The 12,500-nt window shown below is 43.9% G+C and overlaps 1 protein-coding gene across 1 annotated transcript in view; it reads right to left on the bottom strand.

The window, feature by feature from the left end:
• The window catches only part of LRPPRC (leucine rich pentatricopeptide repeat containing), a 1,486,422-nt gene that overhangs the window by 609,260 nt on the left and 864,662 nt on the right, over positions 1 to 12,500 (bottom strand). The window contains exon 20 of the mRNA XM_044079460.1: positions 816 to 866. Coding sequence (XP_043935395.1) covers positions 816 to 866 — 51 coding nt within the window. The remainder of the gene's footprint in view (positions 1 to 815; positions 867 to 12,500) is intronic.

Raw genomic sequence — 12,500 nt, 5'->3', positions numbered from 1 at the left:
TAGGAATGTGTACCCCACTGCTTGTTTATGTACCACATATCCGTAGTGTTGTCTGTCTTTACTATTAGTTGTCCTGGAAGAATGTAGTCCTTGAAGGCTGTCAGAGCATTCTGTACAGCTAATATTTCTTTTTGATTGATATGCAGGTGCATTTGATTTGGGTCTCATTTGCCCTGAATGCACTTGCCTGCCAAGTGAGCCCCCCCATGCATAGTCTGATGCGTCTGTAGTCAGGGTTTGGGCGGCAGGGGGTAGTGTGAATGTCAGTCCCTTGTTTTGGTGACAGGCCTCTCCCCACCATAGGAACTCCAGGCGTAGATAAGGTATGATAGGAATCACTGTTTCCAAGCTGTGACAAGTGTTGACTCCATAGACTTTTTAAGTACCACAGAAGTTTCCTCATATGCAGTCTTGCATATGGAATTAGAAGAATGCAGGAGGCCATTAACCCCAAGGCTTACAGTACTTGTCTTGTAAATAGCAGGGTTTTTATGGCCACTTATTTGAAGTAAGTTACCAAATTAATTTGCTTTTCTGGCATGAGGAAAGCCATCTGGGCAGTTGTATTCAAGCTTGCACCCAGGAATGTAATCTATTGAGAGTGTACCAGTTGTGATTTCTTTTCGTTTATGGTGTACCTTTTTACAAACGCCGGATGATTTAGAAGTACGGCCTGGTTTTCTGCCTGAATTAGACAATCGTCCAGGTATGAATATATTTGAATATTTCTTTGCCTGCAAAATGCAATTACTGGAGCGAGACACTTTGTGAATACCCTGGGTGCAGTAGACAAGCCAAAGGGCAGAGCAGAGAACTGATAATGCAAGTAGCCTGCTTTGAAGCGCAGGTATCTTCTGCAAGATTCCCTGATTGGGACATGCAGGTAAGCTTCTTTTAAATCTAGAGTTGCCAACCAGGCATCTTTGCCTAGCATAGGAAGTAACTGGTGAAAAGTCAGCATCTTGAATTTTGGAATGTCCAGAAAGGTGTTTAGAGTAGACCGGTCCAGAATTGGACGCCATGATCTGTCTTATCTGGGTACCAGGAAAAGCCTTGAATAGAAACCTTGTCCCTTTTCCTCTTCTGGTACAGGTTGAATAGCCCCATGTTGAAAAGGGGAAAGTACTGGTTTCTGAGACTCTGCCCACTGATTTGGGGGCAGGTCTGGCCACCCGTTTGGTGTTGGCAACGTGTGGAAATGAAATCTGTATCCCTGGGACACTATATTTAAAACCCATTTATGCTGGGTTATGAGTTCCCAGTTTTTTGCATGAAAAGCAATCTTTCCCACAAAAGAGATGGCTAAAAGTTAAGTGTTTGGCAATTTTGAAGGAAAGTCATTGAGACTGTTTACCATAGGGGGTGTCTTGTTATTTCCAGATTTGGAAGTGGAGGCCCCCCCATTGCTTAGGTCTGAGAGTCCCCTGGGACTGAAACCTGATGCTTTTGGTGTGTCTGGATTTGGCTTGAGAGGATCTGAAAGGAGCTGGAAAGGACCAATTCTTGGTAGGCCAGTGCATACTAAATCTTGGAGGTTGCACTTGTAAGAAATCTTTTACAGTTTGCATAGATTTAGCTTCATCTTCCATCTTTTTAAAACTTCTTCAGCCTTATTGCCAGATAGGCGGTCCTGATTTAAAGGAGCATCCAACAATTTTGCTTTAACATGATCAGGCAGAGATTGCTCCTTAAGCCAAGCATGCCTTCTAAGCACAGACCCAGTAACAGCAGCCCTGCAAGAGGCCTCTAAAGAATAACAACCACATTGCAAAGTATGTTTTCCAACTTGTTCAGCAGAATGCAATAAATTCTGTAAATCTTTATTTTCCATAGACATCATTTTCTGTTTAAGTAGTCCAATAATATGCTGTTGATATTTTAACATATGAAATTGTCAGTTTAAGGCCCTGATAGCCAAGGTTGCAGAAGTATAAACCTTTTTACCCCATCTATCCAGCGCTCTGGAGTCTCTATCAGAAGGGGTAGGATTTTTAGCAGTAGAAGCCTTAATGCCCTTAGGCCCTTGAGAAATGGTTTCAGGATCAGCAACAGGATTTTTGAAAAGGAACTTGTGGAACTCAGGAACCCTGTAGTATCTGTCAGATTTACAAGGTGCTGGAGGCAGGGAATCAGGGCTTGAGTAATAGCTTCATCTTCCATCTTTTTAAAACTTCTTCAGCCTTATTGCCAGATAGGCGGTCCTGATTTAAAGGAGCATCCAACAATTTTGCTTTAACATGATCAGGCAGAGATTGCTATTACTCAAGCCCTAACTTTCTAGCCCAACGGTTCCTGGAGTTCATAAATTCAAATGCCATGGAACAGCTAGTCACTGTTCCCACGAGAGGAGAAAATATACTAGATCTCATTGTCACAAACATGGGGACAAAATGCTCCACACCGGAAGTATATCCCTCATTGGTGAGATCTGATCATAAACTAATCTCACTGGAAATCCACATCCCGCCCCCACCCCAAACAAAAAAGACCATAGTGAAGAACTTCTCTAAAGCAAACTTCACACTACTCAAGACTGGTGTGGTATCCTTCAAGGCCCCTGAGTCAGAGGAAACCACAACCCAAGCTATGGAAGCCCTTACAAATGCCTTCTATGAACACCTCCAGGACTGCATGGATCAGGCAATCCCAAATAAAACCAAGACTCTTTCCACAAAGGGCAAACGTCCAGTCTGGTGGACCCCAGCCATTAACAAACTTTACAATAAGAGGAGAAAGCTATTACATGATAGAACAAAATCCATAAAAGGGAAGTCACCCCTGATCATTATTAGTAAAGAATTACGAGCACTCATAAAATCAACTAAGGCCAATTTTGAGAGAAAAATTGCCATGGATTCAAAGGACAATCATAAGGCCTTTTTCAGCTATGTTAGGAACCTGGGTGGAAACTCACAGATATGCTCAGAATTAGTCCAAAATGATACAAAAATCACTGAACCCACAGACATTGCCAACATACTGGCAGACAGGTTCAGTGCAAACTTCACCCCCTCTCCCCTAAAGGAGAGATAACTATCCCAGCCGAGTGTAGCCTCCCGGACATCTCAAATGCGCAGGTGAAAGCTGCTCTCTCTAAAGCTAAAAACACAGCATCAATGGGACCGGATGGTGTCCCCGGCTGTGTGCTACACGAGCTAAATGAGGAATTAAACCCGCACATAAGGCAGCTGTTTAATCTCAGCCTTACCACAGGATACGTGCCCAAGGAGTGGCGTACGGCAACTGTGGTCCCACTCCAAAAAGGTGGCCTCACGGACCCTGGTAATTACCGCCCCATAAGCTTAACAAGTCTAGTCTGCAAAGCTATGGAGAGGATCATAATGGAGCTCATAAACAAAGATATAGGGGACTTGCAGACATTGGACCCGACCCAGTTTGGCTTTGTCAAGGGAAGATCATGCCTTTTGAACTTGGTCGACTTCTTCAAATAGTCACCAAGGCCATTGATGAGGAAAGGCAGTCCATACAGCCTACCTTGACCTTGCAAGGCTTTCGACACAATACCCCACTGGTATTGTAGAAAAACTTACCAGCTTAAATGTAAACCCATATGTCACAAGATGGGTTGCAAACTGGCTTAAGGACAGAACCCACAGGGTTAGAGTTGCTGGCGCTGTGTCAGACTCCAAGCCGGTCACAAGTGGTGTCCCACAGGGCTCGGTCCTTGGCCCCTATTGTTTGGCATCTACTTCTCAGAAGTACAGGCCAACATGGGAGGACTTTGGCTGACAAAGTTTGCAGATGACTGCAAACTGGGCCATAGTGGAAAGTGCATCGGACACTGATATCCTTCAGAAGGGACTCACGGAAACAGATAGCTGGTGCCAGAGCCATGGCCTGAAGTTAAACGCCAAAAATGTATAGTCATACCCTTGGGAAAAACAAGGTAACCCCAAGCTACCATATAGGTGGCAATCCACTAAGCACAGAAGAGGTTATCAGGGACCTGGGGACCCAGGTTGACAGTGGCCTTTCTTTGACACTCACATTGCTAAAGTGGTTAGAAAGACCTTCTACATTGCCCACCTGATCATGAAGGGATTCACATCCAGATCTAGTGAGGTCATTGTTCCCCTGTACTCTTCACTTATCAGACCAATGATCGAGTACAATGCCCCATTCGGGATGTATCTCACCCGACATCTGCAGCAATTGGAGAGACCCCAAAAGTTCCTCACCAAAAGGATAAAGGGACTCCAAAATCTGTCATATGCTGCCAGATTGAAGAAACTCCAGCTCTATTCAGTGCATACCGTCTGCTCAGAGGTGACATGTGCCTGACATACAAGGCCATGTCCAACCCGGAATTAATGGACATGCTCCACCTCAAAAATCCAAATCCACCAAAACCACTAGAGCAAGCGACTTAAACCTTAGCACGGATATAAATAGGGCGTGCTGGAGGGATAGATTTATCACTCAGAGACTCCCTATGCTGTGGAATAAAATCCCGGTCCATGTGAGGCAGAGCACCTCGCTGACTCTGTTCAAGAGAAATCTAGACCTGTGGATGGGAGATCGTAGGTTTACCCCGGGAATCATCTCTGGGTCACTGCTGGACAGAGGCACAACAAACTAATGGGCACAGTATTTTTTCATATAAGGGGTGGCGTAAGCCACAATAATTTGGGCTAGGCTTATAAATGCCTTAGGGCAGATAGCCTAGTATAAACCTATGAACCTATGAACCTATACTGGATTCCGAAAACACATCAACAATGTCTAGAACAGGAGGTATAGCCAAAGGCCTATGCTGAGGTAAAAAGAAAATCCCTAAGCCTCTTTTCTGAATCAGAGAATTCCGGACTTTCCCAGGAAAAATGCTCCCTTAAAGTATGTAAAGTTTCACCAAAAGAAAAATCCTCAGGGGGGAAGCAAAAGAAATGGAATCCTCTGCATCAGAATCCTCATAAATAGGTATGGACAAATCCAGAAGAGTCAGAAGAAACAGAATCCTGATCAGAAGATTCATAGTCAAGCTCAGGCCTAGGCCTCTTTGAAGGGGGAGGGGGGTTGACTACCCCTGATTAGAGTAATTAGATCTTCAGCCATTTTGATCATTTGTTTTTTAGGCATAGGGGCCTGAACATGTGGCCTGGGCATTGTTTTTTTGACATAGATCGAGATTTAGGCCTTAATATTGAAGATGGGGTTGGTTTGATATGCAAGTCTGTAGGCCTGAATACACCCTCAGAAGCTGGTGCCTGCACAGTGGCTCCGGACCCATTCAAGGTAGAGACATCCGCGGGTTCCATATTTGAAGTGTCTCGCGGCATACCGGACTCCAAATGGGTCTCAGTAGAGGCCTGCGAGTCAGACATAGTGGGTATCAGGGGCTACAAAAGCACCTCACTGAGTACCGGCAAACTGGCGACTGGCTTAGGAGAAGCGTCATCGTCAGTTTTGGACCTCAGCGGCCTGTCTCTGGTCTTTATCTTTACGTTTTTTCAAAATTCCGGTAGTCGGATGGCTAACCGACGTCATTTTTGGATAATTAAACAGAGAACCAAAATATTTAGAGACAAAAATGTATCAACAACGGATAGTGCGCTGATTAAATAAAGCGCAAAACCGACAACAAGGTACATCGTGGTCAGGGCCTAGGCAAGGAATACAGTACAGATGAAAATCTTTATGAGGTATTTGCTTTCCACAAGTAATGCAATTATTAACTTTTACTGACATCAGTAAGGAGCAAGAAAAAGTTTCCCCAACGGGGTACTTAGCTTTAAGTTGAAGACTTTGTTTCTGAAACTCGAAAACAAAAATTTCAGGAATCGGCCAACCAGCACTTGCGAACTGCTTCCGCTTTGGGCACCACACAGCAAGAAAGACTGAGGTAATGATGTCGGCTGCATGTTTTATAACCCTGACGACCTGACGTTATGGAAGAAGGGACGGCAACAGACGCAGGACCCAAGACTTTGTTAATCAGGCTGACTGAGGGCAACCTACCAGCAGATTACCCAAATGTAATGACTGCAACAGTGAAACACGAAGAACATCACCATCAAAAAGGTCCTTAAACCAGAAACTAAACATTCTTCCAACCAAAGTAAATCTTCAAGAAATTAAATGAACAGTAAACTATCTCCCAAAAACATTTACAAATACAATCTAAAAACTTGGTGTGTTCCCATGGAAGAAAAAATACTAACTCTAAAAGAGCAGATACGATGAAAAATGATATGCAACTATGATGGCTACATCATGGAGAATGATGTACAAACTCTACAAGACATATCAACTGCAGATGAACCCCAGTCACTCCTCTAGCATGGATCAGTAAGATATTCATTTAAGAACTTCACCCCCATCTCACCTTAATTGTGTGTTAACTCTAACCCTATCCCCGATCCTAACCTCAGCCTGATATGTTACTTTACCAAAACACCATTCCATAAGGGAATGTCTAAAGAAAAAAAATAAAGAAAGAATTAAATACAATACATGTAGAACACCACACACATATCATACAAACTATTACCTAACTTAACCTTAACTCTAACCATAACTCCTACAACACTGGCACAAGCACAAAAAATACAAACATACAACTAAATGCATCCCTTATTCTAACCTTAAACTCCTCTTACAAGCATATACACACCTCCTAGAACCACCATACTGGATAATCAGGGGTTCAGTATCTCCTGATGTCAACAAAGTCAACTTAGAGTGCTCTTTGTCCACAAAGTAAACGTACAAAGTCCACAGAATATACTACATACATAAATACACATGGTGTGTGTATAAAATAATCACCTCTTCCTCTCGTTTCTTAAATTTACATTATACATATGGGAACTTGTAATGTACAGTATGGAAAAAGTATTTTCATATGTGCTTACTGTTTTTATTAGATAGTGTAAATAAATTTAGCTTTGAATGAACCAAATAAGTGTGGGACTAGGAATAATAATGACAGTTTATCAAAATAAAAGCTTAAATTTAAAACTGTACAGCTTTATAGTCATGTGTCCTCTGATTACAATATGTCATGACTTAAATTTAGATTGTGAACTATATTAAATGTTAACAGTTATATTTAAGTTTTAAGCATAGCCAACAAAGTAAACATGATTTTATTAGTTTTGCTGCTTAGCAGAAACACACGGAACCTCTCAGTGTACATTTTTAGTATTATGGACATATACGGCAATATATACACTGAAGTTCAAACTGAGCTACTACGTAATTAGCAACATGAAAGAAGCAATGTTGAATCAAAGCTACGCCACACATGTGAAGATGAAGATGCTGGTGGATGTAAAATGAAATTGTGAAGTGTTTGTACCGAAATGAGCAAGTTACGTTAAATTAGAATATGGTTATATTTTTAGAATATGGTTATATTTTGTCTCATTAGAAAAATAGCCCTGCACACTTTTATTTTGATGTGCACATTTATTTAATATGATGGCTTTATTATTACTATGCTTTTAAATGGCTGACATTAACAGATAAAGGGCTTGGAAAATGTTACATTTAACTGATGATATAAAATGTTAAGACCATTAGTTAAACGTGACTGTAATGACACTTTCCAGTGGAAAATGCAATAAACCACTACTCAATTTGAATGAGGTTTAGCTTGGTTTTGGTTTGAATTTTCTCCTTGATATAGGAAATATTGAAATAAGAAAATGGAGGAACTACAGAAGGGCAGAAATATTTAACTTGAGAATTCCCAATATTTAACTTGAGAGAATGCAAATAATCAAAAATTTGTAAACAAACTGAATATTTCATTTGGTAAACAGTGTTTATTAAGCACTAATTAACTTTCACAGATGTAAACAGTTACACATTATTTTAATTCACTGAACTCTTCCTATTTAAAGCTATAGTTACAAGAAACTGGGCAGGATTCACGAAGGCTTGCACGGAGTGTAAGAGATGTGTAACACTCCATGCAAGCCTTGCGATCCAGAACTCCGTGTAAGAGACCAGCTAAAACGTCTCTTACACGGACTGGGCGTGGACATGCTAAATACCTCACTTGCAGCCGAAAGGTATGCAAATGAGGTATATTAGCGATCCACGAAGCAGAAACCAGCCCGTGTAAGAGACGTTTTAGCTGCAGAAATGTACTCAGTTGACAACTGAGTACATTTCTGCAAAATTCACAACGGAGTCATGTCAGCTCCAAATAAAGGGTGCATATGTGTCAGGCAGCATGCCAATGGCCAAATATGTGGCCATTGGCAAGGTAACCCGATGCAAAAATAGTAAAAATATAATTTTTTTTTTCGGTGATTGCCGATGTTTAAACCCAGCGCAGCCCCACGCAAACAGGCTGCGCTGTATAAAACATAAAAATGAAGGTTACAAACCCACAAATGTGGGTTTTATGCAATACATGGAATGACAATGCAGGGCCCAGCAGACCAAAAACAACATGGCCACCGTGTAGTGGTTGCTAAGGGGGGAAGCTGAGTGTAAGACATGTAACTAAGCATTTGTAGGCAATCTGATGTAAATGAGGCTTAGAATACGGAATCTCACAGTCACATAGCAAATGAGCACAGTCTGAGTAGTGTAAGAGATACATAAGGGGGAGGAATAGAGTAGGAGATAGGTGACATCACAGGGGGGAATGGTAGAAAGAAATGCAGTTCATTGGAGGTCAGTGTAACATGACAGACACAGATCAGGGAAAGAGGAGTGCCACAAGATAAGTCTGGGAAAGTCAAGAAATGGAAGGTGTACACTGTTACTTACACTAAAGTTTCTTGCTGGGTGTGCATGCGCACGTGTGCGTGCCATGAAGCGCGAGTAGGGCAGTGTGCGCACATGTAAGGCAGACTGAGCATGTGGAAGCGTGTTGGTAGATGTTTAACACTGTTTGCGCTGGTGTGCGCGCGTGTAGGAATGACTGAGCATGTAGGAGCCTGTTGGCAGACCTGTAACACTGTTTGCGCTGGTGTGCGCGCGTGTTAACCCGAATAAGACGATTGTAAACCGTGTAAGCATGTGTGCGCGCGTGTAAGCCACTGTGAGCGTATTTCTGCTGGTATGCACGCTGCTCCCCCCTAAGGAAACAGAAAGGAAAAAGGAAGCAACAGAATTAGTAGGAAGCTAGCAGGGAATACTGCTGGAGCTAGCAGATGAAAACAATTAGAAGCAGGCAATTACACAGGCAGAATAGTAGCCCAGCCCAGCACTTAAAACTCTGCAAAAAGCAGTGCAGGACGTTTCTCTCAAGAGACACTGCAAGACAGGAGTAAGCTAATAGAAGTGAAAACTGAAAAAGCTTCACTCAGAGCAGAAATGTTAGGGGCTGCCATAGCTGTCATAATGAGACATAGGCGACTTGCTGAGGGTGGTGACAATGCAGATGGTGCCAGACAACCCACAGTGAGGAGACGGAGAAGAGTGTACAGGCCCAGGGTCACCTACCACAGGTTACATGAGCTGGAGATAGTAGAGCGCTATAGAGTGGACAGAGAGCTCCTGCAGCAAATAGTTGAGCTGTGCAGGCCATGCCTCACACACAGAACCAAGAGAGGGGAACCCATCCCAGTGGAAACCAAGGTATGTGTTGGCCTAAGAATACTAGCAACAGGTACCTTCCAGAGACCAACTGGTGATATGATGGGGATATCACAGGCATCAGCCTCCAGGGTACTGCACCAGTTCCTGGATGCCATGTCAGCACATGTCGGTGATCGTGTATATTTCCCCAATGCCCGTGAGGTATTGGCCAGCAATACGCGTCTCTTCCAGCAGATAGCGGAATACCCTGAGGTAGTGGGTGCAATAGACTGCACGCACATACACATCAAAGCACCAGCCGGTGAGCGGGGTAGAGCCTACATTAACCGCAAGGGCTTCCCCTCCATCAACTGCCAGGTCGTGTGTGATGCCCAGGGCATAATAATGAATGTGTGTGCTGGCTGCCCTGGGAGTTACCATGATTCCTACATCTGGCATTTGACGCAGCTGTACCAGACATTTGCCAATGGGGACATCCCACACGGACACCTAGTGGGGGATGCAGGTTATGCACTGGAGCCGTGGCTGATGACACCCATCAGAAACGCACACACACCTTAATAGGAATGCCATAATGAGGCACATGCACAAACACATAATGTAATAGAGCATGTGTTTGGGCTGCTCAAGTCACGGTTCCGGTGTCTGGACACATCTGGTGGAGCCTTGCAGTACACACCAACTACATGTACCCAAACTGTCATGGTATGTGCTATGCTACATAATATGATCTTGCGAAAACAGCTGCAGCAGGACCAGCATAGGGCTGGGCCAAACAGCCCCCCACCATTGCCAAGGCCATCACAGGCAGAGCGTGTCTCGGAGGAGGAACAACCTGAGCCTGCCCCAGTAGGCAGAAGGAGGCGTGCCCAGTATGCCCTGGTCTTGGCAAAGAGGCAACGCATAGCACATACACTGGCTCAGTAGGAACCCTGGGAATGATACCCCCTCTGACTCACTCAAATAATAACAGGGATGCCTAAAATGACATGGCCTGCTCACAAACACGTACAGGGAGTGTAATATGCGCATCCGACAGAGGCAGCCCTGCAGCACCACCTGAGGCATGAATGCCATGTGTTAAGTAATGTAACACCATGTACTATATGCACACCTGAGGACCCTAACATCCACCCTCACCAAGCATGAAGCCACAAAATGACGATGGGATGATGAATAGCAATAACTGGCTAAAGTAATGCAGGTAGTCAAAGGGGAGCCAATGTGTTCCAGCCTGGGAAGACATGCGGAGCACGACATGATGCACCACCTGCTAGGGGTGGCGTGCACCTATCAGTCCAGGCCCCATGGATACTGGCAAAGGCTGGCAGTACCCACAACATGCCCTGAACAGGTAAGTCTCAAAACACAAACCCACCTTCATAGGTACCACAAGGGATAGGAACCTAGATGTAATGCTACCCAATGCCAGAAGTCTAAACAGCAAGATGTGTGCAGTGTAAACGCACACAGTATGGAGACTGTAGATATCAGTCCTGTAATAGAAAACAGGGTCAAGGCTAACATCAGCACCCTAACACTACCAGGTCACACCTCGTACTGTGCTGTACAGCCACAAAACATGGAACAAGCTACAAAAGGAGGGTGACTAGCAATAAGTGTCAAGGATAACCACACCCCCATGTTGGTACCACAACAAGAAGCAGCACTGAATAGCCATGGTCAAATACCAATGGCTAAAACTGCCTCCCAGTATATAGCCTGCTGCAGACTACAGTCTTAATACCAGGAACTGCACCTGGCCTATGTTGGAATACATGAATATATCAAGCCCCCCAAACCACATTATAATGCTTGACTGAAAATACCCAGACATACACCGGGAGCATTATACTAGCACCAACACAGTCGGAGAAAAGTTCCCAGAATCCATAAACCAAAATGCCCAGGAAAGTACAGTTTTGTACCTAACATAAATGTAGATGTTAGAGTGCTAATACAGCTGCAGTAATCACAGATGGGTTCTTTGCCGTCAGGCGGTCCCTCGGTCGGCCGAATTCCAAAGTCTAGGTCTGGCGTCAGTTGTTGTCGCTTTCTTTCCTGACGTCAGTGAGGCAGGGGTATACAAGACACAGCCGACGCCATTTTCTTCAGTCTTTCTTGCCCCAGATGTCAGGTGCCCCCAGAAGGAAGGCAATACATAAATTATATTTAAATACATGAAATGCAATATAATCAAAAATCAGTAGTTGCAAGCAAATATACCATAGAAGGATAACCCCATCAAGTTGTATGAAGAGGGGTTAGGCCCTAGGCCTTTACCAAGAGGGGAAGGAGGGAGGGAAAACTGTACTGCAGCTGTATTAGCACTCGAACATCTACATTTATGGTAGGTACAAAACTGTACTATGTTCATCATGCATACAGCTGCAGTAATCACAGATGGGTAGAATCCCAAAGCTACGCACAGGGTGGTAGGCACTAGGTAGAACTGGGATGAGCCAGAATGCCCTGCAACACAGCAGTGGCAAAGCCTGCTCTAGTTTTGGAATATAAAGGCAGGTGGTAGTGTTTTGTGAAGGTATGCACAGAACTCCAAGTGGCTGCCTCCAAAATATCTTTGGTAGGAACTCCTCTGAGGAAGGCTGTAGAGGTAGCTGTGGCCCTGGTGGAGTGGGATCTGATGCCTGTAGGGACAGATTTTCCATGATAGGAGTAACAAAACCGTATGTATTGGCCTATCCATTTTGAAATAGTCTGTTTGGAAACTGGCTTCCCTTGAGCTCCTACAGCATAGGACACAAAGAGTTGTTCTGATTTCCTGAAAGACTTTGTTCTGTCCAAATAATAACGTAGCTATCTATGGATGTCTAAGGAGTGTAAGAGCCTTTCCCCTTTGTTTTGAGGACTGGGGTAAAAGGTAGGTAAGTGTATGGCTTGATTTAAAGCTACCCTGGATACCACTTTAGGCATAAATGACGGGTTGGTTCGAAGGGAAACCCTATCCTGATGGAAGATGA

Source organism: Protopterus annectens, chromosome 1.part0 (assembly GCF_019279795.1).
Source record: "Protopterus annectens isolate FY-2018-M chromosome 1.part0, PAN1.0, whole genome shotgun sequence".
NCBI lineage: Eukaryota > Metazoa > Chordata > Ceratodontiformes > Protopteridae > Protopterus > Protopterus annectens.
This window is presented reverse-complemented; position numbering and strand designations above follow the sequence as displayed.